The following is a 27,661-nucleotide window of genomic DNA, read 5'->3' on the forward strand; positions in this document are numbered from 1 at the left end:
GCCAACATCCTTTACCATCCCAATCCTGATTCAATTTACTCATTTATCCAGTGCGATTTGAATGCCATACCTACGCTTCAATATTGCGCCCCTGGCACAGTATATAATCCAGTCGCATATGGATGTTCATATTGAACTATACACATACACAATTCATTATCAATCATGCACAGTTATCCTTAGAATTAAGGATTGAAATTTTTTTTTTTATTTTGGACAAAATATTTATTGATTATAGAATGAATAATTATATATATGAAATTAAAATAAATATATATGATTTTTAGTATAAATGCTTTAAAAATGATAGGCTTTACAAATTAATGCTCAGAAGCACTAAAAAAATGAATTTCTTTGCGTCAAGCCGTTTGCCCCAACTTTCGAACAATTTAAATTTACCGACATAATTCCTTATCATGATTACTTTTATTTTTTTTTAATCACATGATTGAAACGAAAATTCCTGAGAGACTTTTTATTTGCGGCTAAATTTGAAAAAATATTAAATAGTGTTTATAAAATATTTTTAAATTATTATAAAATAGTATTAAATTTTCTAAATTTCAAAAATTATTTGGCACTAAAAGAAATTTAATTTTAATTTAATGATGTAAAAGCAATTATTATGAAATCAACTGTTATTGTAATGTTTAATTTTTTTTAATAACCTAATATGTTTAATAGCTCTCACGATTAGAATTTGGGAAACATATCTTTATGACACTTAGATTTTTAACACTTTTAAAAATCGCTTAGATAAATATTTTAAAAGGCCATTTCCAAACAACACTTTTTTTAAAGCTGTTTTTGAGGCATGCCAGTAATTTTTTTTAAACCAAACCAAGGATAAAAATTTTGGGTTAAGGTTCCTGATTTCAGACGCCATTTAATTGTTAATAAAAATCAAACAGCTAGAATTTTGGTATTGTAAAAATTAATTAATTAATTCAGCAGTTTATTTCAAACAAATTTTTGATTTACAATTGTCATCTAATATTAGGTTTTCGAATATTCGCTTGTAAAAAATTTTTAATAAAATGACTAAAAATAGATTAATTGCCCAATTATATTAACCCAATATTTCTAAATTTTTAAGTATTAGAAAATTTTAGGAGAAACATTTTTTTAATTGTGAGTTATTTTTTTCTTGTCCAAGATTTATTATTTAATTTCCAAAAAACAAGAATAAAAAATATTTTGGAGTTTGTGTATTCTAGAGAGTGCTTGCCCCGAGATTGTACTTGTTTGTGCTTAAGATTGCTCCAGGATTGTGATCAGAGTTTGTGCTCGTGTATCGTGCTTGTGGTTTGTGCTCGAAGCGGCATTCGGGGTCTCTACTCAGGGTTTGTTTTCCGGGTTTATACTTGGACTCAGCTCAAGGTTTTTATTCAGGGTTCGTAATCGGGAATTGAGCTCAGTGTTCTTGCTCAGAGCTGGTTTGGTCAATTATTAGATCCTAGGGCCGGGATCTTACAAAATCAACTATTTAATAACTATATATAATATAGCAAAATTGTAAGGATTAATGAATACATATTATTGGTAAAAAACGCTAGATCAATTTTGCCTAATTTCAATTAATAGTAACAACCAGATCCTTCATTTCCTAAGCCTGTAAAAATTTTATAATCTTTCCCATTAAAATTTACAACCTCTATTTGACGCGGCACTTGGCCTAGTTTTTGAATGCCCTATGTAAGCTATATTAATAAATTATTTTATTTCCTTATTGAACGTGTTCAATTAATTAAAATCAAATCCTTTAACTATATATATATTAAACTCATGTATTAAATGTATATTTTTTATCCAGAGGCGTCAAGTGCTCTGGGTGTTAAAGCAACTAGCTCCCTATTTATTTTAAAAAGGCACTCATTTTTAAATAATTTGCAACCATTTAAACATAAATTAATATTTTATTTAAATAATTTTCTTGCAAAATTTTAGGTTTATTTGATGAATATTATTATTTCCTTCCTTTCATTTTAGGCTAAAATAAATTGATAAACGTAAATTTTTAGAAATTTATTATTAATTTATTGTACGATCTTACAAAAACGGAAATTAATTCAAGTAACAATTTAAATAACATTGTAGTTTCTCAATTATTATTCCTTCATATTAAAGAGGAATTTTTTGGTTAAGCAAGACCAGAGACCTGCAGAGGTGCTATTTGCACGGCATGACCCTGATTTTTTTTAAAATATATATTTATTTGTGATTTTTATAACTAATAATGGTGATTTCAAATATTTGGTTTTAAAGTATAGAAAATTTAGGAACCACCTCTCATCAAAATAAAACTATATTTTATAGTTCATACCTCACTAGATAGGAAAATTTCTAATTTGTCCATCATCAAATGAAGGGAAAATCTCTGATTTACCCGTCATTCCACGCCTTAGCTGATACATAAAAAAAACACGTTAAAAGTGAAAAATATTAACCTAAAGCCTCTAAAATAATATGTTAAAATAAAATATATAATCAGTAAATATTCAAATAAAGTAACCCATGACCGAAAAAAAAATATATACTTGTTATACCTTAAAAAAATAAGAGATAAAATAAACCATCGTTTATCAAAATTAGGTTCATTTATTATTCATACTTTAAAATAAAGGGGATCTAATCAGACCTGGGGAGAGACTTTTGGCAGCCAAGGGCGATGATACCTTTAAGATAAATCATTAAAAAACAAACTTCGTCTTTTTTAAAATGGGATTAAAAAAAAGTGCTTAACTTTTAAAATTGAATAAAAGAAAAGTAGCGCAAGAAATGAACGTAAAAAAAAGGAATATACTTAATTTCAAAATTCGTCTAAAATAAAAAGATTACCTTTCATCATGTTTTTTCAAAAAAACGAATTTTATTAATAAATCTGTTCAATTTGAATGTGTATATATTTACAACACTCTACTTGCTAGTGTTGTTAAACGGCTCGATTTGAGCCGATTTTTAAAAACGGCTAACTCATTATATTATCCAGAAAATATTACTCAAGCCTGAAAATTTTACTCATAGATGGATCAAGGGTCTAGACTTCTTTTAGCGAAATCTCGAGCCTTAGACAAAATTTCTTTGGCTAAAATATTGAGTTAGCCATTTTTTAAAATGGGCTCAAAATGAGTCGTTTAACAACACTACTACTTGCACTGTGTATAAAAGTTAGATATTAGTAATTTGTAATGGTAAGGCTTATTTTTAATTTCTAGAAAAATTAAATCATAATTTACCTTTGTATGCATAAAAAACAAACACATTCCTCCGATAATATGGGTTTGGATCTGATTAATCTACAATCACAAAGGATAAATACAAAATTAGTTTTATAGCGATATATTTTTTTAATAAATGTTAAATATATTAAACGGATATTTTAATAAAAATCATTATTTTATGAAAAAGAATACAAAAAATTTCAAAGAAAATTAACTCAATTAAATTGCATAAGATAAAGTAAGCCGATATATCATTAGGTAAAAAAATAATTCAAAAATATTGGAAAGTTAACCAATAAAAAAGTATTACATTTGTTTAATAAATAAGAAATATATTACTTATATTATAATATGTGAGGGGCATTAAGAGAGACATTTTTCCTTCGAGGTGGGGGAGCACGGATTTAAATCCGGTCGTTGGTAAAAAATTTTCAGAGGTCAAATCTCAATCTAAAACAGGTCGGGCCGGATCGGTCGGGTGGATAGATAAAAAATTTAACATTAGGTTATATTATCTCCTAAATTTTATAACATCAAATTGATCGGAAAGTTGATACATAAAATTGAATTAATAGAAGATGAAAGCTATCATTTACAAATTTTTGAAAATTTTTGATATTATTCTTAATATAAATATTTTACTTTTTTAATATGCAATTTTTTTCTATTATATAAGTTTTACGAATTAGAAAAAAAATTAATCATAATAACAAAAAGACAATTTTGAGCATAAAAATAATGTAAAATACAAAATAAATTAAATAAAAACAGCATAATTATTCTAAATCCTCTTTTAGCCTTAAGAATAGCTATTGCGATCCTCTGCCTTAAGTAAAAGCCTTCGCGAGGTTCTCCAGAATTTTTCCTGATTAGGCGGCCAACGTCTTTAAAAAATCTTTTAGTGGAGCAGATGATTGGTATGAATATGTAATTAAAAGAATCCGCGCTGTATTTGGTGATCCTAAAATTCTGAGCTCTGTTCAGAGCATCCTTGTTAAAATTGGAAGGGGAGTTCGTGTCCAAACAAGAAAAATTCCATATTATAAACTTTCCTTGTGAGCATGGAATTCGTGTAACTCCATCAGGACGCCTACCATAGGGAAAGAGACCAGTAGGCTCCAATGTGGTAGGAAAACCAACTGACCTAAGTGCAAGAGATATGATTTGATTGCAACTCGAGTGCTGGGTTTGCCGACTGGGATTACGTTTGCAATGTAAAGGATGAAGCGCCATATTGTCAACATCAATATGACATTTGCTGCATTTATATGGTAATGAAACGGAATTTTGAGCCTGGTACATAAAGCATAGCTGAGCTCGTGATTGTCCAATTCAAGTTTAAGATTGCTAGATGGAATAACATCTAAAAATTAATATCCCCGATCCTTGATAAGTTCAATGAATGTAGAACTAGCCCAATATTGATGGACTCGAAATAAGGTAATCAACGGAGTTTTTCACAAGTGGTAAATCCCAATCCTTCTGTTTTACAGAGATCGGAAATATTGTTGTGGTTGCCATGGATTTTGCCTCCTCCATTTTAGCTTTATTCAAAAATAGATCGTGGACTGACAGGGTCGATTAGTCTATGCTGAAGGTGGCTAGCAATGATCGCACATATTGAAATCGACAATGGGGACCCTATACCAAGTTTACTATGTTTGGAAGGAAGTTTGGCTTGATGCCAAGCAATGTCTTAAACTTGATATTTAAGCAGTCAATAAAAATTACTCTTATTTTGATTTAAAATCTTTTCAGATGCAACCACTGTAAAAATAATGGGCTCGATCGTAGGGCTTAAAGAATTTTAGGGATGTTGAAGAAATTCCGAATTAAAAAAAAACCTTGTTAGCCGAGAGACAGGGAAGAATGCGTTTTAAATTTTCAAATATATCGTCCATATCACTAAAAAAAAGAATTTACTGACTACTCACCAATGGGAGAGCCCAAATGCGATAAAACTTTCAAGGGGACATGTTTAAAGCCAAAAACGTTAAATGGAAATTTATTAATATCACAATATTCGGCTTTGGTTTGGTTAATTACAAGTCCGAAACTGTCAATGGAAGCCTTAATAATATTAATAGACTTTTCCACCTCAGCAGAGTCGCCGGAGATGACCCCATCATCAATTTACTATAAATGTAGAGGTAGCGAGCAGTCATTTTTTATTTTAGTGATCAAATCATGAATACCCAGAAAAAATAATAAGGAGCCTAGGGGGACACTCTGTATACCTTTAGAAGAGGCTAAGATATAATGGCCAAATACCAAATGGGATGATTTTTTTATAGAATGAAAGGATATAGTTTGTAAAAGCTGGGAAATGTTTTATGAATTGTGAAATGATTACTTTTCTGTAAATGCTAATTTAAGCATTTCTAAAGTCAATTTTAACAATGTGTTGAGCGATTGTAGCATTCTGAGCATAAATACAAGATATGTGCAACCTCTTCACATCCTGAGCTCGTTCCAACACCTTATTGTAGAGGAAGAAGTATGTTAGAAACTTGTGCAAAAATCCTGCTAGCTATAAGATTGGAACATAATCTCCTTTATACAGCACCAACGGCAGGCCTAGTATCCCCATTCTTTTTTCTTAGGGCGACAAGTTTGGCTATAAAAAAGAGGGCCCTTGAGAAATCTTTCTACTCACCATTAATGACCTTGTTGTATAATTGAGTTATTTTATCCAATAAAGATGTTTGACTGTTGAGGATGGGAGTAGTTAAATCTTGAAGAAATAAAGGTTTGATACCTTCAAATCCATGAGCCGCATCCTTCTGAAAAGATCTCACTGATTTAAATACTTTTTCCGAAGTGAAAATCGGAGAAGGGTTCTTAGTTTCATAAATCATTATAGCTTCCAGTGTCTGGGAATGCTTGTCTAGTAGTCTTTGGTATGACACCGCGTCCACTGGAGAAAGTGTGTCAAAGGAGCCACATAGTCTAAGAGCACCATTTACCCAAATTGTTTATTTTGTTATCGATTAACTACACTTTGAAATATAAATCATCCTGTTTTTTGTTGCAGGTGTAAGTTATGATATCAAGAGGTTTATAATTGATATTAGAAGATGCTAGTTAAATATTTGTAGTTGAAAAGTGAGCCAACATTAAAAAATACGAAAATAAAAATTCCATGTGTAATTTTATTTCTATATCTCTTTTTAAATGTTAACAATATATATATATATTTCTATATATAGGAATATGAATCCAAAAACAAAAAGTAATACAATAAGTTATAAAATAAGTAATATAATAATTAATAAGTAATAAAAAGTAAAATTATAAAAGGTCAAATTGATTTTTATTTTACATAAAAAATTCAATATAAAATTGATAAATTTAGATATATTTAATAAAATTTCCAAGGTCCGACCTGACCCGGCCCGAATTTTTTTAAAAATATTAAACTCGGCCCGGCCCGAACCCGATTATTTTAAATAGAATTAGGCTTGAGCCCCGGACTGGACTTGGGCCGGGTACGGGCCGGGCCTAACTTTGCAGATCTCTAGTTAAACTAGTTGTTCTATTGTATTCTCAATTCATACAGCTGTAAAACCGAACCCAACATAAATTTTTTTTTATTAAATCAAATTTTTATTCAAATTAAATAAAATGGAAGATTTTAAAAAATATTAAGCACATCTTAAAAAATCAAGTAAATTTAAAGATGATTGACATTAAAATCTGTTAAGGTTTTATGCATTCAACATATTTACCATATTATATATATATATTACCCAATGACATATAATTATATGTCATTGATATTACCTATCACGTAAATTTTACGATTTCAATATACTAGTTTAAGGTTTTCAAATATTAAATGAAAATAAAACTGTTGATATTCAAAATTTTTTACCCTTAGACAATATGTCTTTTCGACCAAAGATTTCCCAACTACCACGAGCAGAATTCTTTCACGATACCTATCATAAATTACGTGAGAAAACAAATAAAGCTCTATTTGACTCTGTAAATAGTTATTTATATATATAAAATTATATTTAAACATTTTAGCCTCTATTAAAAACATATTCTTATGGCATTTTTAATAAACCTCTATCCAAAGATTTTAAGCATCCTAAAACTTTATTATCAGACAAATATGAGGTAATATATGGATACAAATTTAATATGTATATAATTTATTTTAAGAGTCTTGATTATGATCCATGCGAAAACTCTTTGGTATTAAGTTCAGAAAAAAAATTAACTTTTAAAGTTTTATTTAAATTGAAATTCTTATTTAAATAAGTTTTAGGATGTAAAATGCATTCAATTTCAAAGGTGGTTAGTAATGCTGTTAATAGGAGTTTTAACAGCAGTAATAGCCTGTATTATAGACATTGCCATTGATTATTTGACAGAAGGAATATATATAATTATGAAATATAGATTGGATAATATGGTTCAAAATCTTTCGATTGACCCTTTTTTACCTTATGATAAAACAACTGATATATTTACTTCATTTATAATGAAACCTTATTTTTTATGGATAGCATTTGGGTTATTATTTGTAATTCTTCCAGTATTATTAGTGGTGTATATTGAACCTATGGCAAGTGGAAGTGGAATATCACAAATAAAATGCTTTTTGAATGGGGTTAAGATTCCAAATATAGTTAGGCTGAAAACTTTAACAATTAAGGTAATTATATATAATATGTTCAAAATTCATCATGATGATTTTTATTTCAAAGATGTTTATTAATTATTTATTCTTATTTATTTTACATACATAGGCATAGTGTTGTTAAACAACCCAATTTGGGTCAATTTTTAAAAATGGCCCAATTGATATTTTAGCCAAAATATGTCCTCATAATATTATATTGTCTAAAATCTTAATTGGCCATTTAACAACACAAATAAGGTATCCAGTATTTTGCTAAGTGGGAGGATGGAGCACTAGTAGATGGGTGTTTTCCCCATAAATTTTATTGGAGAACTAGATCAACTTATTGAAGCCTTTGGATATATTTAGTGTTATTAAATGGCTCAATTTTTAAAATGACTAATCCAATATTTTTCCTAAAAAATATTATGCATGCCTCAAGATTTTGTTAATATATGTTCAAACCTTTCTGCCATCTATGATTAAAATCTCCAGGCTTGTATTTTTCTTGGTTAAAATACTGGGTTAGCTGTTTTTGATTGAGCCATTTAACAACAGTACTTATATTAGAATTTTATAAAAAAAATTTGGATTTTTACATTTTTTTTTATAAAAATGCCTTTTTATCTAAAAATTTTGAATTATTAGCCATTATTTTAAAAAGTTTTTAACCTTTAATCTAGGGAAGTACCGATATTTTTTATCGGATCAGATTGGGCCAATATTTCATTCAACAAATATTATAAAAATTTTCCAATCCGATCAACAAAAATACAATTTAAACTTAAAAACCATTTATTTTTATAAATAAAATCTAAATTCATTTTATGTTTAATTTTTAATAATAATAATTAATTAATAAACATTCTGCCATTACGCATTCTGTTTATAGAAGTGTGCGATAATCTCTTCAGAATCTGTTTTTAGTAAATTGGAGTCCCCATTGCCACAGATTGACCTCTGATAAATTGAAAATTTTGATATTTCTAAAAAGAAATCTTCAAAATATTTATTTTAATTATTTCAAATTTCATAATATATTTGTTTATTACTTATTAAGTAAATAGATTAATGTTATTACTTATATAAATAAGTGATTTATCAATAAAAATATTTTATATACTTTTAGAGTTGCAATTGAATTGAATATAAACTATAACTGATCATTATAATATATTTAAATGACATATGTTATGGTATAGTTAAATTATAGATGTTATACTAATAAATATATTAAAAATTAAAACAATTGGTATCTTTACAGAATACAAATTATATATGATATTGGATCGGTAATTGGCCGATATTAAATTAATATCGGATCGGATCGGCCACCAAAAAATGATCGGTACACCCCTACTTTAATCATCTTCCTTTTAAATTCTTCTTTATAGTGATACAATTTATACATTCTTAGGGGAAAAGGGGGGTGTGCAGGAGGAATTTTTTTATCAGCTTAAAATCAGTAGTGTAGCTTAAAAATTTGGCAGGAGGATATTATCAGAATATCGTATATATAAAAGCGATTTTTTTTTATTTATATGTATAAATTATTTATGTGATATTTGAATGTCACAAATTTATTACTAATATATATAAATTTAAAAAATTGCCATAAATTTTTTTACTTAGTTATTTTTGGGCTGTATTTTTTATTCAGATTATTTTATTCACCCCTTGATGATTTTTTAAAAATATTTTGATATATGGATCTGGAATTTTCGATATTAAAGGTCTATTAATAATTATGAACATTAAGTTTAACAAATTATTTACTCTTAATCTTGATTTTTCTACCATGATCAATTCAAAGCCCCTTTCATACTCGGCAGTACTGCAGCACAAGGTATGAATCTAACATTTGAAAAATTTACTCAGCCTTGAGGCAAGGGTATATTTTTTTTTGGAAACTGAGTTATCCTAAGATTAAACTTCGATCGAGACTAAGATGATAAGATGACACAATTTTGAACATTTGTTAGCGAAATATCGAGGCTTAGACAATATTTTTCTGAATAAAGCCATTTTTAAAAATCAGCTCAAATGGAGCTTTTGCGTCACTATATACATTTACTCATCTCATATTTATATAATAGTATAACATCTATAATTTAACTACACCATAACATAAGTCATTTAAATATATTATAATAATCAGTTATAGTTTATATTCATGAATCTAAATATATAAAATAAAGTATTTTTATTGATAAATCACTTATTTATATTGGATCGGACGATTTTATAATAGCAGCCGATAACCAATTTTTTAAAAGATTAAGTATTGGCCCGATTCGATTAAAAATATCGGTACATCCCTATTTTAAAAAAACTGATGGATCAATAATATATCTTAAAATGCTGTACCTTGGGTAAATCCTTAATTTGGGACTTCACATGAGGTTCTTCATTTCCAAAAAATGTAATACCAGAGTTGTTAATCGCTACTTTTAAAAGTAGCACACTATTAGCTACTTTTTATAAAAAAATTAGAAACAAATTTGTTTTATTTTTTGCTTATAATGTTATTGTATAGTAAATATATAAAAATTAACATTTATAAATATTTAAATATAGTTAGTTTTGATTATAAAAAAATTTATGTAATAAAAATATATTGTAATTTGTTGCATTTTATAAGTTTTTACCTTGTGTTATGTGTCCAACTATCTGTCGTCATACATATATAAGATATCTCTGATAACTCTACTATTAGAGCATCTTTCATCACTTTAAAGTTATCTGCTATTTTATTCATTAGTGTCTGGCGACATAAAATTGTTGTACCAGGGGATAGAGTTTTAATCATCATGGTAAATCATGGATTATCAACCAAGGACATTGGAAATGTACCAATTATAAAATCAATAACTTTATCAGCCAATTTCTGAGAAAGATTGGCATTTGTATTATTAATTAATTTGGTTTGAATTGAATTATTCTTTTTGGATGTAGAGTCGCCTATACCAAAATTATTTAGATGTTTCTCCATTTCCTTAAAACTATCAGCATGATGAACAGTCTTATAAAATAAATACTATTAGAATGTAATAATGACAATTTACCTTTAGGTATTAACTGGATTGATTTGAGGAAATATTTTTTTTACATTTTAAACAAATAAATTTGAAGCCAGTTTTGGTTTTTATATTTATTTAAAAAAAAATTTCAAATCTAGGGAATGGGAAATTGGTATTATAGCTATTAAGAACATTTTTTTCCCTGTTATCTTCCATTTCATTAGTATCATTGTCTGAATCACTTTCAATGAATTGGATATCCATAGGCGATGACATTTTAAATTATTAACACGCGATTTAGGTTTATAATAAAAATGAAAATATAAATTACAAATTGAAAATATATTTCAATTTCAAAATTAAATAATAAATCATAAAAATTATAATTAATTATGATATATTTAAATTTTCATGTTTATCGCGCTACTTAGCTACTTTCAAAAAAGCGCGCTAAAAAATAAAATAATTACAAAAAAGGTAGCCGCTATTAGCTATAGCTACCAAAAAAGATAGCGCGCTACAAGTAGCTCGCTACTTTAACAACTCTGAATCTAACCTGGTTGGTATAAAATTATATTTATTTACCAATCGTTATCTCTTCCCTTAAACATATGTCAAGCTAAACATTAAAATTTTAAATAGATATAAACGGTAAAATAAGAGCCCTTACATCAGTACCCAAAGAATATTATTTTTAAAACAAAATATTCAAATTACCATTATAAAATATAATTATTCATGTTTTTGGGGAACTTGTAGTCCCACCTCCGTTTTTATAGAACGAATTTTTATTGTATTATATTATAGTTTGATTGGAATATATGGTTATATATATTATAAATAAGTAAAAAAATATTATTGAAATTTTTTTTAAAATTAATCCAATGTTTTATTATGACAATAGGCAAATTTGCTACTGGGAGGGGGGGGGATGATCCCCACTTAGTTACGCGCCTATCTATATTTTATTTATTTAAATAAAAATTTATGATTTAGAAGGATAGCTTGTAATAAATATCAATGATTATTTTAAATGTAAAGTTGGTTGATTGCTGGTAATGAAAATATATTATAATTGAAATAAATGTTGTAAATATAAAATAAAGCATAAAATATAAAGATTAAAATTCAATTAGGTGAATTGGGGAGGTATATATATTTACTTTAAATGCCCTGATATGTTCTTTCTAATTTATTTTTACAAAATTAATTTTATACACCAGATTTTTGGAATTATTTGTGCCATATCAAGTGGTTTAATTATTGGAAAAGAAGGTCCAATGATACATATAGGTTCAATTATAGGAGCAGGGGTGTCTCAAGGATGTAGTTCAACTCTAAAATTGGATTTAAAAATTTTTGAAAGCTTTCGAACAGATAAAGAAAAAAGAGATTTTGTTTCTGCAGGGGCAGCAGCTGGTTTATCTGCAGCCTTTGGAGCTCCTGTGGGTATGTTTTATCATAGTTTATAATATTATCTATATTTTTACAATTCAGTTTAATTTTTAGTTTTACAGATAATATTGTGGGCGAATACTTAATTAGTTGCTTCAGTAGGGTTGCCGCTACAGCTTACCTTATTTGGTCATAGCATATCTTTGACGCTTAGCAGAGGATACATTCCATGTCAAATCGATCACGATTTGGCCTATTCCTTTTAAAATATTTAGAATTTCTGGAATTAAGTTAAAAAAAATGAGAAGCCCGTTTATTTTAGCTTACTAGTACACTTGATTCCCGAGATGTGCTAAACAAAGCGACTTTCGAATCTGTAAAATTTATTTCAAAAACTGTTTATATTAAAAATAAATAGAATATATCATATTGTAGGTAAAAGTAATCTCTAAAGGTCTATAGAAAGAAAAAAAATATGGCAATTTGAGATATTAATTTCCGGTTTACTAAAATTGCTTTACTTTTATTTTTGAGCAAGTTTTTTTCGAAAAATTTTTGTTGCCTTTTATTTAGACACTTTTTTAAATATATATAGGATGTGAAAACCTTGGCGACAAAATCGGCACTCGAAATATGCATTTTTAGCAAAAATTGAAAATAGCGCCATACGAAATTGCAGATTATGGTTAAAATTTTGTTGCTAACTTACCGATAACAGAATATTTCAAATTTATATTTAATGTATCATTAAACTAAGGGAAATGGGGGCAAATGCCCCTTAGATTTTTAATAATGTATCAAATTTTCAAAAAAATATATTCATTTTATTAATGATAACAATTGGTTGTCATAGATACATGTTATATATCCATTTATTTTTTCATATATTAAAGTCGCATTACTATAAGAGTGAAATGTTGTGTAATATTTGCTATTTTGTTGAATTTGAAAAAACTCTTTATAACAAGTTATTCTTTCTGAAACAGGTCTTTGTAAACTAATCCTGGCTACTAAACGTTTAAATGTACCTCCGACTCCGTCACATGCCGATTTGCCATGTGGCTCAGAAATGCCACTCAGGTTTTTTCCGAAATCTTTTTCATGGTGGCAAAGATTGATTAAATTTTTGCTATTCTTATAGTGTGATGCTGTTTCATCTGAAAAGTTGATGAATTTTTTTGGGCGGCTTTAAATTTCTCTGTTAAGTAGCGGACTAAATATTTTTGGAACAAAAATTGTATTATGAATGAGAGACTCCTATATTATTACGTACTTGAATGATTTAAATTAATAAATGTCTTGTCATAAATCACAAAAGGATAAATGGCAATTCGTGCTTTATTCAAATGAAATCCTTGTACTTCATCCTGAACCACGAAGGCATAATTTTCAGCAAAATCTGCCTGAAGGTGATATATCATCCTTCATTTAAATTCTTTTAATAGAATTCATACCTTAAAAAGTTTTTGAGATATTAGCAATTTTTCGCGGTTCAGTATCTCGGGAACGAGGTGTGCTAGTGACCTAAAATAAATGTCTTTCTTAATTTTTTAGCTATATAAATAATTCCAGAATATTCTAACAATTTTAAAAGGGGCCGGCCGATAATGGGCCTTTTTGATAGATTTGACATGGAAAGGCCCAGAAATTCAAAATATTTTAGTATAAAACATAATTATATAATTATAAGTTTCATATGGTGTTATCTATTTTTATGCAAATAAAAATGCTAATTTTTGGTAAAAATGTTATTTCGGATGAGCTGATAGCGTCGCTAAGGTTTTCACATCGTACTTATATATTTATAAAGATATCTTAATAAAAGGTAAATAAATTTTCGAAAACCAACTCGCCTTGTTCCTTTAAATCACGGGTAAGGCAATATAGGTTAACCTGAAGTTAAAGACTCAAATTGGTGTCTAATTTTTTTCCATATGATAGACTTTTAAAGATTTATCTACAATATGATATATTATATTTATTTTTGCTATAATAATAGTTTTTGAGAAAGCATTTAAAAAAATTTACAGATTCAAAGGTCATTATTTTTCGCACCTTTGAAGCCCCATATTTCGATAACAAGGTGTGCTAGCGAGCTAAAATAAATGGGTTTCTCATTTTTTAGCTTATCTATATAATTCCATAAATTTTTAGCAATTTAAAAGGGGTTGGCCGAAAATGTGCTTTTTTTGATCGATTTGACATGGAATAAATGACCAAGAGTTGTTAAAATATTGTAATACTCTATCATCAATACCATTCGATACACATGAAACTTCATTGTATCCTCATCTTATCCCAATACATTTTGTGTATTGGAATCAGATCTGTGGGCTGTCCTAAGCAAATTAAAAAAAAAATTATAACAGGGATTCCTGGGGAAAAATTCAATGGACTAGGCCAGGCATGTTGTACATAAAATTTTTAGTAAGCTGGATAATTTATATTATACATATAAATCAGACAGGGCTTTGCAAACGCTGATTTTTTGTAAAATATTAATATGCAAGCCTGGGAATTAAAATTTTGATATATTTTTTTATTTCAAGCTAATATTTTGATTATACTATTTAAAATAAATTACAATATATGTCTAACTAAAATACTAAATCTATAAATAATATAGTAAATTTACAAAAAATTAAACAAGTTATTTATAATATGGTCCAATTACAAATGGGGGATTTCCACGTCAAATCGACCAAAAAAACTAGATTTTTGGACGACCATCTCTAAAATGAACGAAACTTGGCATGATAGTTATTCTATGTTGTATATTTTAGTTAAATCAAAATTTTAAAACGCTAGTTCAACTAGATCCAAAGATATAGGCCTTCAATCGAAAATCGCGCAATTCGTGATTTCATTAAATCTTGTTTTTTAAAAAATACTTAAGATATAGTTACAAATTATAAAATTTTACATTGAAAAATATTAAAAAATTTGAAGTCTTATTTTTGGTAAATTAATATTGTTGAGAAGAGATTTTTGGGGGTGTCAGGAATGTTTATTACCTTTATATTTAACTGTTTAATCAAAAAATCGATTGCGTTTTTTCTTTTTTAAATGTTATCTAAATATTTTTATAAATAAAAATATATTATATAGATGGCGTTATATTAAAAATTATTGTAATATAATATATTTAATAAAAATGTTTATTGTATTGGTATTAAAATTTAAAAAAAATCCATTGATTTTAACAAATACGACGTCCTGGGGCGGTATGTAATCAAGCAGCCCATACGGATATGATTATTATTAGGATGCTCTATTATAAAATAAGCATATTTTAAAATTTTATATACTAACTACTATAAAAAAATATTTCTTATCTTTATCGTCCATTTTCCGCTAATTAATAGAAATTCCTTAGGCTACATTTTGGGGTAAAAGAAGGATGTGGTGTTATGGGGATTTCAAACAGAAATATATATCTTCTCAGTAATTTCTTTTTTTAGTTTTGTGGCTAACAACCAGAAAAAAATCGTCATAAATATATGTTTAGGAAAAGATCGGTCCAGCCGTGGTCCTATATAAAAGACCGATCACATATATTTATGAAGATTTTTGATAGTTAGCTACAGTAATAAACAATGAAATTACTGAGGGATATATTTCTTTATATATTCCCAAGGACCATCACCATCCTTCTTTTACCCACGATTGAGGAAAAGAGATGGCTGCCCATTAATCCAATACATTTGGTTTGCAGATTTAATGGAAAAATTTCCATATTTTTTAATTTATTTGTAAGTAAAATTATTTAACTTGTAAAAATTGATAAGAATATATAAATATGTTATTGTAACAATTTTTTGCAACTCAAATAATTTTATTTGCATATAAATTAAAATAATATGGAAATGTTTTCCATCAAATCTGCACAACATTGTAATATAGATAGTAGGTTCAATAACATTGACCGAACATACCTACAAATTATCGCTTCATGAAATTCTATCAATAAACGCAAAATGGGATAAGATTAAAACAAGAGGTATTTTTTTAATAATAGTTTGTATATAAAATTTTAAAATATAGCGTTCTAATAATATCCGTTATTGCCCCCGGACATCATATTGGTTATACTCAATCGATTTTTTACCAATACAATACATATTTTAATTAAATATATTATAATAATTTTTAAACATAGCGTCATCTATATTACCTTTTTTATTTATAAATATTTTAATAAACATTTTTAGAGAATATCAGCACCCCCCAAAAATCCCTTTTTAACAATGTTGATTTTTTTATTTTTACCGGAATTAAGAAAACATTTGAAATTTTTCAATTTTTTTTTATGCTTATAAAATGGCTATAAAATGATATATAATTTGTAACTTTATCTTAAGTATTTAAAAAAAACAAGAATTAATGGAATCACTCATTGCGCGATTTGCGACTTTTTAAGGTGTATATCTTTAGATAAGGTTGAGTTAGTGCTCTAAAATTTTGATTTTATCAACATTTACAACATAATTAACTAACATGCCAAGTTTCATTCATTTTTGAGATGGTCCTATCGAATCACTGCTCGATTTGTCATGGAATTACCAAAATGTAATACAGATATCAATGAGAATTGACATTTAAAACGGATTGTAAAAATAATCGATAGAGGAGTGATATAAGAGCCTTAATTGAAAAAAATTTGATGGTCCAAAAAAAATAGGCGTGGATGGACTTTTTCCTAAAATTTTAAGGAATCGGACCTGACATTTTGTAAAATTTTAACTGAGGGCTGGGCAAATCAAAAAATATTATGCGCTGGGCATCTTGTGCAAAAGTTTATAACAGGCCAAGGCTTTACAGATCTCTGTCGGGGTAGAAAAAAATTAATACTTTTTATATGATAATTCTCTATTTTTCAATTAAAAATAAAAATAATAATTTTATTTAGAAGATCAAATTAATCAATTTGAGTTATTTTATCTTATATCTTAACTTGAGCCATTAGTTGATAAGTTACTTGAAGAATAAAAAAAAGATATTTATATTTATTTATAATATATTTAATAATGATATATCGTTTATTGAATATTTTAATTGTGGTCCATTCAATATTATTTCACAATACTTTGGATAATTAAATTAAAATATTCGTTAATAAAAATATATGTATGTGGTATAATGAAAAAATTAATTTTTCTTAGAATTTTGTGTTTTAGTTATGATAATTTTTATGTAAAGATTTCTAACAAGATATCATAAATGTAATAGGTACTAAAGATCTGCGAAGCCCAGCCAGCAGGCGGGGCAAGAAATTTTTTTCAACAATTATAACGGGCCGAGCAAATCATGCATAAAAATTTTTTGAATTGGACCAGTCATTTATATATAAAATATCCAGCAGGACAAATCTCTGATTTTTCGTAAAATTTTAAGCCAGCACAGGCATTAAAATTTTAAATAGATAACATAGAGCAGAGATATTTGAGCCTTAAACATTAAACACTGCATAATTTTTTTTAATGTTTCGAAAAATTGAATTCAGTGTATCTATAGTAAATATATTTTAAAGCTCGCGAGTATTAATTAACCATAATAATCAAATATACATTTATTTATTTTTAAATTGTTAGGGGGAGTATTATTGAGCCTGGAAGAAGGTGCTTCTTTTTGGAATCAAGCTCTTACCTGGAAAATATTCTTTGCATCCATGACATCCACTTTTACCCTTAATGTTATCATGAGTGCGTACAGAGGCCACCCTGGGGAATTATCCAACAGTGGTTTGATTAATTTTGGCAAGCTTAATGACATATACTACAGTATCAAAGAAGTTCCGATTTTTATTATCATGGCTATCATAGGTAATCATCTAAGAATTGATGAATATTATTACAATTATAATAGTTTATTAATAATACTTGTTAGCATAATTTTTCATTTTAATTCGATTACTCATTCATACTTTAAATATTCTGATTTTTTTTAAAAAAACATAATTTTGCCAGGAGGAATATTAGGCGCAATCTTTAATCATATAAACTTAAAGATGACCCTCTTCAGAACTCGCCACATCACAAAGTCTTTTATGAAAGTGGTTGAGGTTTTACTGGTTAGCCTAATTACGTGTTCGATTATTTTTAGCCTCATATATTTCTCTCAATCATGTTCACCCTTACAAGATATGATTATTAGGCCAGTTAAAGTTTGACTATTATGATCTTCATTTTTTTAAATACAAATTAGAAAATTATTAGAATAACTTGTTATAACTGGAATTTATGCTAAAATTTGTTCAATAATTTTTTTATACTTCTTAAAATTTTAACCGTAATATTAATTGAAATCTCGAGAAAAAAAAATATTTCAATAAAAATTATTTTTTAATCAACATAAGTGTTATAGTTTACTTTTTGAAAAGTAACCTACAATTACAAGTTATATTCTAAAAAAGGTGACTATAATCATTTATATAACTTTTCATTTTTAACATAAATTTTTTTTTATCTTACACAATAATTTTGCCATTTACAAATTTTAATCAAAGAAATTAATAACAATGCAATTTAAATGGATAAATAATTGTACTGAAAAAAATATACAAATAAATTATTTTCAAAATTAGTATCTAATAGAACTACCCCCGTTTTTCAAAAATAAATTTCTTTAGACTTTAAACAAACGTTTTATGGGAATGTTTTACATAGCTTTAAGTGAGAAATTATTTTTATAAACAATAATTTTAAGTTTGAGAAATGATCATATAAGATAATGAATGAGATATATATGTACATTTTACACATGCTAAAAATAAACTTATTACACTTATTTTTGCCCAAAAATATAACTACTTTTAATAACACTATTCCATATGAAAAAGCCATTTTTTAAAATACGCACTTAACTTGAACTTTTATTTAATTAATAAGATGTTTTGCAATGACGGGGAATATAATTCGATTGCCACCATGTTCTTTCAAACTGCAGAACAAAGGATTAGAGGTCTTTTACATGATAGCCCAGGTTGATTATTTATTTTAGATAAATGTTGAACTTTGTTTTATAAAATTTTTGATTACTTATTTTATGTATTTGAAAACCTTTGTTACTTAAATCGAGTTAAGGAATAATATTTAATACTACTAAAATTTAAATGAAAAATTTAATCTACCAATATTTTATTGCAAATTTTTGAAAAGTATTTAAGAAATAGATAAAAATACTTTTTCAAAAGTTAAATAAAATACTAGATACAAATGCATGATAAAATTTTTTAAAAAGTATTAAGATACAGACACTTAGATACTTTAAAAAAATGACATAATGTAAAACTTTATTTTTTGGACATTGTTGTTAATCAAATTAAGACATAATGTTAAACAAACACTAATTTTTATAAATGTGATAATACTTATTATAAAAGTAATTTATTAGTACAATGTGATAATACGTATAAAAAAAATACCTAGCTACATTATCTTTAGAAATAATCATTATTTTTTTATAATTAATATTTCAAATAATTGACTATTGACGTTTGCAAAGCTAAATAACCGTATCGTCTAAAATATTGTTATACTTATTTTTTTTATGTGCTTATATAAGTAAAACGTCTTTAATATAATTTAAAATTAGGCGTCTATGCAGGAATTCGTTATAAGGAGAGGGATAATTATTTTTTTTAAAGTATCATAGGAGTTATTTAAGAATATCGTAAGTTTCAGAAATTTAAAGAACTATTGAATATAAAATATTGACAATTTCTATTATATATTCAGTTATAAATGAATAATAAAATATTAAATGTATATATTCGGCCTATGGATCCACTATAAAATAATGTCTCGAAAGATAATTTTGTAAAATAAATAAATTTAAGCATTTGAAATTCGTATTAGGTCAATATCGCGAAATACTTTTTAGCGAAACTTTTATCCTAAAGAATTTTAAAGCGAAGTTAATATGTGAAACCAATCCCGCGTAACAAATAAACATACAAAATATTAATGAAAAAAATATGGTGAATAAATATTATTACAATTGCTAAACGGCTCGATTTGAGTCGATTTTTAAAAACAGTTAACTCAATATTAAATATTACGCAAGTCTAAAGATTTTGCCTATAGATAGCTCAAAGGTTTGGACATCTATTAGCTAAATCTTAAGGCTTATACAATATTTTTCTGGCGAAAATATTGAATTAGTCGCGTTTAAAACCGGCTGACAATCAGGAGCGTCACTAGCCTTTTCAATTTCAGGGGGCTCAACTAAAAAAATTTTTAATTTGCGGGCCTAAGGCTCGTTTTTGCCCGGCCTTCGCCCCTTTTATATTATATATTATTTTTAAAATTTGCTAACTCTGAACAATTATTCTGAATTACATAATTTGTCATTTATTACAATATAAGATATTTTCGATTGCTGATGTTAAAATATTTTGGGTCTAAAGAATTACAAGTGATAAAAAAGGTAAATTAATTCATACTGCCTCAATTGATAATAGTTTTTAAAAACCACATAATATAATATTAGCAACTTACGTTGACAAAAGGTCATGAATCTAATATAACTCTGTTATCATTTTAGACATTTTATAGAATGGACTAATAAGGAAAAATTTATAAGCCTAACCAAATCAATAATTCTTGAAGAAGAGATTGTAAACGACCAATCCAAATCATAAAACTATATGGTGGTTAGAACTTCCTCTTAGATGATATGGAAGTTAGATAAGTAATCGAGAAAATTATTGTGAGATATTAAATTTCTAAAAGATTATCTTCCATTTTTAATAATAAATAAACGACTACACAGTTGACCATTGTTACTTATCTAAAATATGAAATCATATGCTCTCAGCAGCTGTAGTAATAATCTTAACTTACATTGCTACACTAATAATAGATGCTGGTTAATATGCAGTTTTAGCCATGACACTCACGATGTTACCTCATATCAGAATTTATTATGTTAGATAAATTGATAAAACAAAAACATTAAAAATCTTTAGAAGAAATTATGTAAATATATTGAAGCCTTAAGTTATTTTCACGGCAAGGATGCCATATTAGAAATGAAACATTTTAGCAAAAGTGATATGATGAAAATTTAGATTTTATATATTATTGTCGCACCACCTTGAGTTGGTATATTATACTTTAAAATAATAGTAGTTTGTAAAATATCAAAAATATACTTGTATTAAAAATTTAACTCAAAACTGTTTTTCAACGAAGAAAATGTAAAAAAAGAGAAGAAAAGATATCTAATTTATTACATCCATTGTGGGATAAATAATAAGACGTTTAATTTTAATAATATTTTAACTAAATAGATGGCGTTAAATAATTTAATGCAAATTGATACTTCAATTTTTTATCAAAACTATTTATTAGTAAAATTTATTAAAATATTAACTGTAATATATTATATAACTGTCAAATACGTCTGTAAAAATGGCATTTTATCTAATATTTTATAACCAATTATACACAATAGGGGATTATAAACTATATGTCTACTTTTTTGTAAAGAAATCTTCTATATTTATTTGGACCTTGAAAATATTTTTTAGGAAGAGGCATGGTAATTAAATTTAAAAATGAATAATATAGTTGATTAGTGATTTTGAACTTGGCTAATTACAATATTAAATTTGTTAATTTTAAATTAATAAATGATTATATTTATTTAATTAGGGTTATGTAATAATTTAAAATAAAAGTTAATTAAGCTTCAACTGTTAATGCTAAATTAATATTTAGTGAGATATTGATATTCTATTTTTAACATAGGATTTGATTGCAAGCTGACAGTGAAAATATAATTTATATATATTAATCTAATTGAATAATTAAAATAGTATTCATTTAATGAAAATTTAGATAGTCTTATTAATTTTTAAATAATAAAAAATCTATATATTACATAATAGAATTATAAAAGAAATCGTTCAGGGGGCAATCTAAACAATTAATTTTTAGTTCAAGGGGATATTAAGAGCCATTAAAAAAATTTTTGCTTCAGGGGCTATTCAAATTTTTCAGGGGCTTGAGCCCCTGCGCGCCTCTTCCTAGTGACGCCACTGCTGACAATACTCAGATTTATTCGTTAAAAAATAATTTTCTTTTATTGGCAGAAGTACTAATGGGTAGAGTTGCCAAAATATATAATAATTTTTATATATTAGGAAAATAGTGTAAAATGTGTTTGAAATTATGTGAAGCATATATCGCAGCATTTTTTGGAACATTATCGCCCATATTTAACTTTTTATGCCATAGTTTGCATTCTGCTAGTAATGCAATTAGGGTGGGGGATTTCCCCCCTCCATTGTGTACACGTCTTTTTTCAAGTTCAATTTCATTAACCTCATATTTTTAGAAGATATATTAATAAAACAAAAATAATCATCCTCTTCTATAAAAGAGGATGAATTTGAAGGCTGGTCAAAGGCTTTAACCTTGTCCTTAAAAAAGTGTGTGCTTCGTCAAGCAACATATTTTGTAAATTTTATTTTTTTTAAACTCCTATTTAAAATTATCAAAAAGTAATGAAAAATTAAAAGTATCTGCATAAATAGTTAAATAGCCATTCCTTTAAAAAAATTATTTAAGATGCAAGATATTTTTGCAAAGAGCCCAAAAAGATATAAATATTTGCGATACTACTCAAGCCTGCTTAAATACAATCTACCTTGTTTTTTTGCTGTTTTCCCCCTATTTTTTTATGTTTATAAAATAATTTATGTTTTTTTTTCTTTATAAATCCATAAATTACCACCCCTTTTTAAAATTACAATAACAACAAAAACATATTTTCAATTATTTAGTTAGTTTTTTTAAAAAAATTATCACTTCAATTATATTAATTTACACATAAATATATATTTTTTAAATATTAATAAATTTAATTTAAGACGCCATTTTATGGATCTAATCGGTAAATTTAAATATCGGCCTATAACCGATATTTTAAAAAAGATAAAAAATATCGATAAACCCTAAAAATCAATTTTGATTTTGTCATCTTAATTATCAGTTATTGACTTAGTTACTAATATTAAATATTTAAACTAATTTAGTTTTTTAAATTAATGATTTAACATATGAGAACTTTAAAAAATACCTTTAATCCCTATTATCTCAGGTATCATAATTGATAATGAGCTAAAATTTTGTTTTTAATATAACTAATACACATATAACATACCTAAAAAAATTTATTGAAATTAAAAACGGTCTGCAGAAAACCTTATTAATCTTTCTCATTTTAATGGTTTTGATTGACACTATTTTAGAACGAAATTGCTATACTTATAATAATATTCTAAATATTATGCATTTATTGTAATTTAACACATTTAAGGCACATATAACACATGGTGGCTTTTATATGTATCAATTGTCTGGTTCTTCTTAGCATGCTGGACGTTTGGAATATCTGTACCCAGCGGTATTTTTATTCCTTGTTTAATGATAGGAGCTGCTTGGGGGAGATTAATCGGTATAGATATTACTTGCTTTCTTATTAATCTGTTATTATAAATATTATGTCTATTCTGAGTTTATAGATTTTATAAAATATTTCATAATAAAAAATTAGAAAATATTAAAAATTTAAGTTATTTTAACCTTTATATACCATCGTTAAATATATATTTTTTAACAAAATAATCAGGTGTAATATTACAAAAGATATTTCCCCACGCCATATGGGCAGCCAACCCTTCCAAATTCGCCTTAATTGGAGCTGCCGTTCAGCTTGGGGGGGTTGTTAGAATGACCCTAAGTCTCACTGTTATGCTCATTGAAGCTACCGGTATTATTATTTGTTTATTTTTATGTAATGTGAAATGTTATATTTATGATCAAAATAGATTATTTAATCATAATTAATCTTTATTCAGTGTTATCTTGAGTAATAAAAAAAGGAATGGAATTTAAGATTTAATTTTATTTTATTATTATGCTCGAAAATATCAATAAATGCTGTCTTTTTATACTTGTAGGGTAGAATATTCTCCTAGTTGAGCTAGGGATGACTGTTTACGAAAAACGAAAGTTTTTAAATAATAATAAAAAAGGAAACTTGTATATATAAAATATTTAATGCATTAATAGGACAAGTATTCTTAACATTCTTTCATTAAAACATTTGTAGACTATATGTTGTATTTTGATCATAAATCAGCATTCTTAAATGACAGTTTTTTAGTTATTTCCTTCTGTTTTTGTTGTGTTTTCTTCTTCTATTTTTGTTTTGTCATATATGTTTAAACGAGCATGCTATTTCTGCATACCTAGTTATTTCTAATAATTACCCATTAAAATAAATATACCATACCACATAAAAAATTAACTACAGAGAAATATTTATCGCATAAATTTTCTTTGAAAAATATTTAATCAGGTTTTCTAAAAAATCTAAAATTTTTATTCGATTTATATATTTTATCATAAAAATTTTCAGAATAGTTGAAATTGAATTTGTACCTATAATGACTAGATCTTGGGATATTTTGGAATAGGGAAAATTTATTCTACATTAGAGCTAATTTTGTTATTTTTAAATTAATTGCCTTAAATGATAATGTTGTTATACGGCTCGATTTAACCAATTTTTAAAAATGGCGAAATCAAAATAAAATTACCCAGGCTTTCTAAACTTACTGCCTATGAGCAAAATCTCCAGGCTTATAAACTTTTTGATTTATTGGGTTAACCTGCCGATGTTTAAAAATCAGCGATATTTAGGTGATAATTGTTCGAAATTAGCGGGACTAGTATCAAATGAAACCTATAAAAAAACTTTAAAAACATCAACTTTTTTCTCAATTGGATTCCATGTGAATAATAAACTCGAATTTATAATGACTAAGGTAATATAACTTTTGGTCTCGTGATAATGCTGTGCCTCATGATAACTAAATGGGTGGGTGATCTATTCAACGAGGGCGTTTACGATATGCATATACACTTGCTTAGTTTGCCTTTTTTGGATTGGGAACCACCTCCACTCTCTTCCCACATCACCGGAAACGAAGTCGTGCCATAATAATTAATAGTTGTTTTTTGTTAATTTTTTAATATAATGTTTAGTAACATTCAACCTCCAATAAATGAATTTAATTATGACCAATCTTTCTACAGTGTATATTTAAAAAAATTGTCCTATGAATGAAGTAAATCAAATAGTCTTTTATGCTTAAACTATATATTTTATTTTTTAGTAAATCTGTATTTTCTATATTGTAAAGATAATGAGCCATCCTGTAACCACTTTTCGCACCATAGAAAAAGTATCTACGATAATTCAGGTGCTGAGGACGCAAAAACATAACGGGTTTCCTATAGTTGATACCGCTAGTGAACCTCACCGACTTTCTTTCGGTCGATTTCGAGGCTTAATACTCAGATCCCAATTACTCGTTATATTAATGCAAAAGGTTATTTTTTTCCTTCGTATTTTATACATCTGGAAAATCATTCTAAATGAATTCATTTTTGCATTTGTTTAAAATATCCTAAAATAAAAATTTTACCATTATTTTTAGTTATTTTAAAAATCTTGACTAGTATGATATTGTTATATAAAATTATAGTTCTCTAAGAACAAAATACCTCAAATTATCAGTAATACTCCTCCAGACAAAGAAATTGATTCACTAAATATTCTCCGAAAACCTGATTCTTCTCCGGTGTTGATCAATAAGAAAAATGACAGTTACGATAATCAATCCAATTTCCATTCCTTCTCCTTCTCGTCCTCTTACAAGTGGAGAGATATTGATGGCAAGGTAAATTATCCCACTCAATTGCCCCTTTTATTGGATCATAATAAAATTCAAAGTTCTTTCGAAGATTCAGATAAAGATAAGGACGATCCTAAATTCAATAATGCTCACAATAACAATAATTACAATTTTATCAAAATCAATGACACCAGAGGCAAAAGAAAAATAGCTGGTCGAAATATAACTAATGATACTCATGAATCATCAAAATCCGCGAAATCATATGGAAAAAATGCGACAATCGAAAATATTTTCGACAAAACCTTTAATAGTGACAATTTAAGCAACGAAAATATCCTCACGCTTAAAGATTTTAAAGATCCTTATCCCAGATTTTTTGATATTCACGACATAGAGTTCCCTTCCCCTGAATGTAAATAATTTATTTATCTTATTATTTTTATACTTCGTCAAATCCAATTAAACGTTTTATATAATATATATATATTAAAATAGTTTAAACGTTTAATTATCTTTATTAAAAACCACACAAAGCTTTACTACATTCCCAATGGGTAGATCTACAACCTTATTGTTGCAAGGCTCCCTACACCATCTCCTACTCTGCAACCTTGCCCAGAGTCTTCAGATTATTTAGAGCATTGGGTTTGAGGCATTTGACGGTTATAAACGAAAAAAACGAAGTAGTAGGCATGATAACGAGAAAAGATGTCGCAAGATTTAGATGGTTCGAGTCCAGAGCAAGGGGCTCTGTTAAAGAACTCAAAATCTTTCAGGAATAAATAAAATGATTGCTAGAAAAATTTTAAAAATTGACTTAATCTCCTTTTGCCTAAGTATGACTCTAATTGATTTTCCAATGTTAGTGCTAATACATTTACTCAGAGATATAGTTGTACATATATATATATATATTTATTGTGGATTTACTAAAAAAATTAATATTATGTATAGATTCATATTTAAACTGCTAATGTTAACAATATAATATATAAAGAAAGATATTTTATTATTGATTGTCACAATATTTATTATTTATAACACGTTAATAATTTAAGCATAGATTTTAAATTATAATGTCTAAATAAAAATTATGAATTTATTACAAATACTTAGTATAAATATTTGTGGTGAATAGTATATAATGTCTTAGTTTTTAAGATATTGTTGATTATTTCTAATAGCATAGTTTTGATAATATTATTTATTTTAGGTTTTTGGTATTTTTTTTCTTAATTAGTGTCAAAAGAAACTGAATATATTACTTAAATTCAAAAGATTTAATTATAAATCTATTTCATTATGAATAAGTTTAAAATTAATTATTAGTTTGATAAATAATACCGCTAGTATAATAAATTTTTTATTAAAATTTCCCGGTATTTTTGATTGGATTTTTAATCATTTTCTTTGTTTTGAATTTTGGGTGATATTTTTTAAATTAAAGATGAATCGAGAATTTGACAGTTAATGAATATTAAACACTGGGTTTATTTTTTTTAGTTGATAATCGCTATTATTTTTTCGTTAGATCTGAACTCTGACGCCACTTATCATCACGTCAAGGCTTCGATTGAGTTTAGCCGTGTTGAAAGGCTTGCCGCTTAATTTTTTATACGGTGACTACCTGGCGTTGAAATTTTTTAAAATGCTGTTAATATAATATATATTATATTAT

At 26.6% G+C, this 27,661-nt stretch overlaps 1 protein-coding gene and 2 long non-coding RNA genes across 6 annotated transcripts; 2 read left to right on the forward strand and 1 right to left on the reverse strand.

Annotated features, from left to right (window-relative positions):
- Positions 1 to 1,214: 1,214 nt before the first annotated feature.
- Positions 1,215 to 10,597, reverse strand: LOC135929051 (uncharacterized). 2 transcript variants are annotated; one of them, XR_010572462.1, is made up of 5 exons: positions 10,503 to 10,597; positions 7,096 to 7,162; positions 3,561 to 3,671; positions 3,237 to 3,296; positions 1,215 to 1,469 (listed from the first exon to the last, which is right to left on the reverse strand). It is a non-coding gene; the product is annotated as an uncharacterized LOC135929051 (long non-coding RNA). The 2 variants fall into 2 exon arrangements; XR_010572463.1 differs by lacking the exon at positions 3,561 to 3,671.
- On the forward strand, positions 6,935 to 26,972 carry LOC135929049 (H(+)/Cl(-) exchange transporter 7-like). 3 transcript variants are annotated; one of them, XM_065465540.1, is made up of 15 exons: positions 6,935 to 7,044; positions 7,102 to 7,208; positions 7,254 to 7,346; positions 7,392 to 7,457; positions 7,498 to 7,887; positions 12,098 to 12,323; positions 17,861 to 18,091; positions 18,236 to 18,432; positions 19,157 to 19,250; positions 23,595 to 23,732; positions 23,907 to 24,047; positions 25,108 to 25,271; positions 25,486 to 25,674; positions 25,831 to 26,395; positions 26,518 to 26,972. In XM_065465540.1, the coding sequence occupies exons 2-15, from the start codon at positions 7,107 to 7,109 to the stop codon at positions 26,763 to 26,765; spliced, it is 2,844 nt and encodes a 947-aa protein (XP_065321612.1). In that variant the 5' UTR covers positions 6,935 to 7,044; positions 7,102 to 7,106; the 3' UTR covers positions 26,766 to 26,972. The 3 variants fall into 3 exon arrangements, with proteins under 3 accessions (XP_065321612.1, XP_065321613.1, XP_065321614.1); XM_065465541.1 differs by having other exon boundaries at positions 6,985 to 7,208; positions 18,236 to 18,339; XM_065465542.1 differs by lacking the exons at positions 6,935 to 7,044; positions 7,102 to 7,208; positions 7,254 to 7,346; positions 7,392 to 7,457 and having other exon boundaries at positions 7,739 to 7,887; positions 26,518 to 26,970.
- LOC135928198 (uncharacterized) lies at positions 12,425 to 13,289 on the forward strand. Its single transcript, XR_010572251.1, has 3 exons — positions 12,425 to 12,645; positions 12,865 to 12,954; positions 13,256 to 13,289. It is a non-coding gene; the product is annotated as an uncharacterized LOC135928198 (long non-coding RNA).
- Positions 26,973 to 27,661: the final 689 nt, after the last annotated feature.

Source organism: Gordionus sp. m RMFG-2023, chromosome 4, assembly GCF_954871325.1.
Source record: "Gordionus sp. m RMFG-2023 chromosome 4, tfGorSpeb1-WG-v2, whole genome shotgun sequence".
NCBI classification, from domain to species: domain Eukaryota; kingdom Metazoa; phylum Nematomorpha; class Gordioida; order Chordodea; family Parachordodidae; genus Gordionus; species Gordionus sp. m RMFG-2023.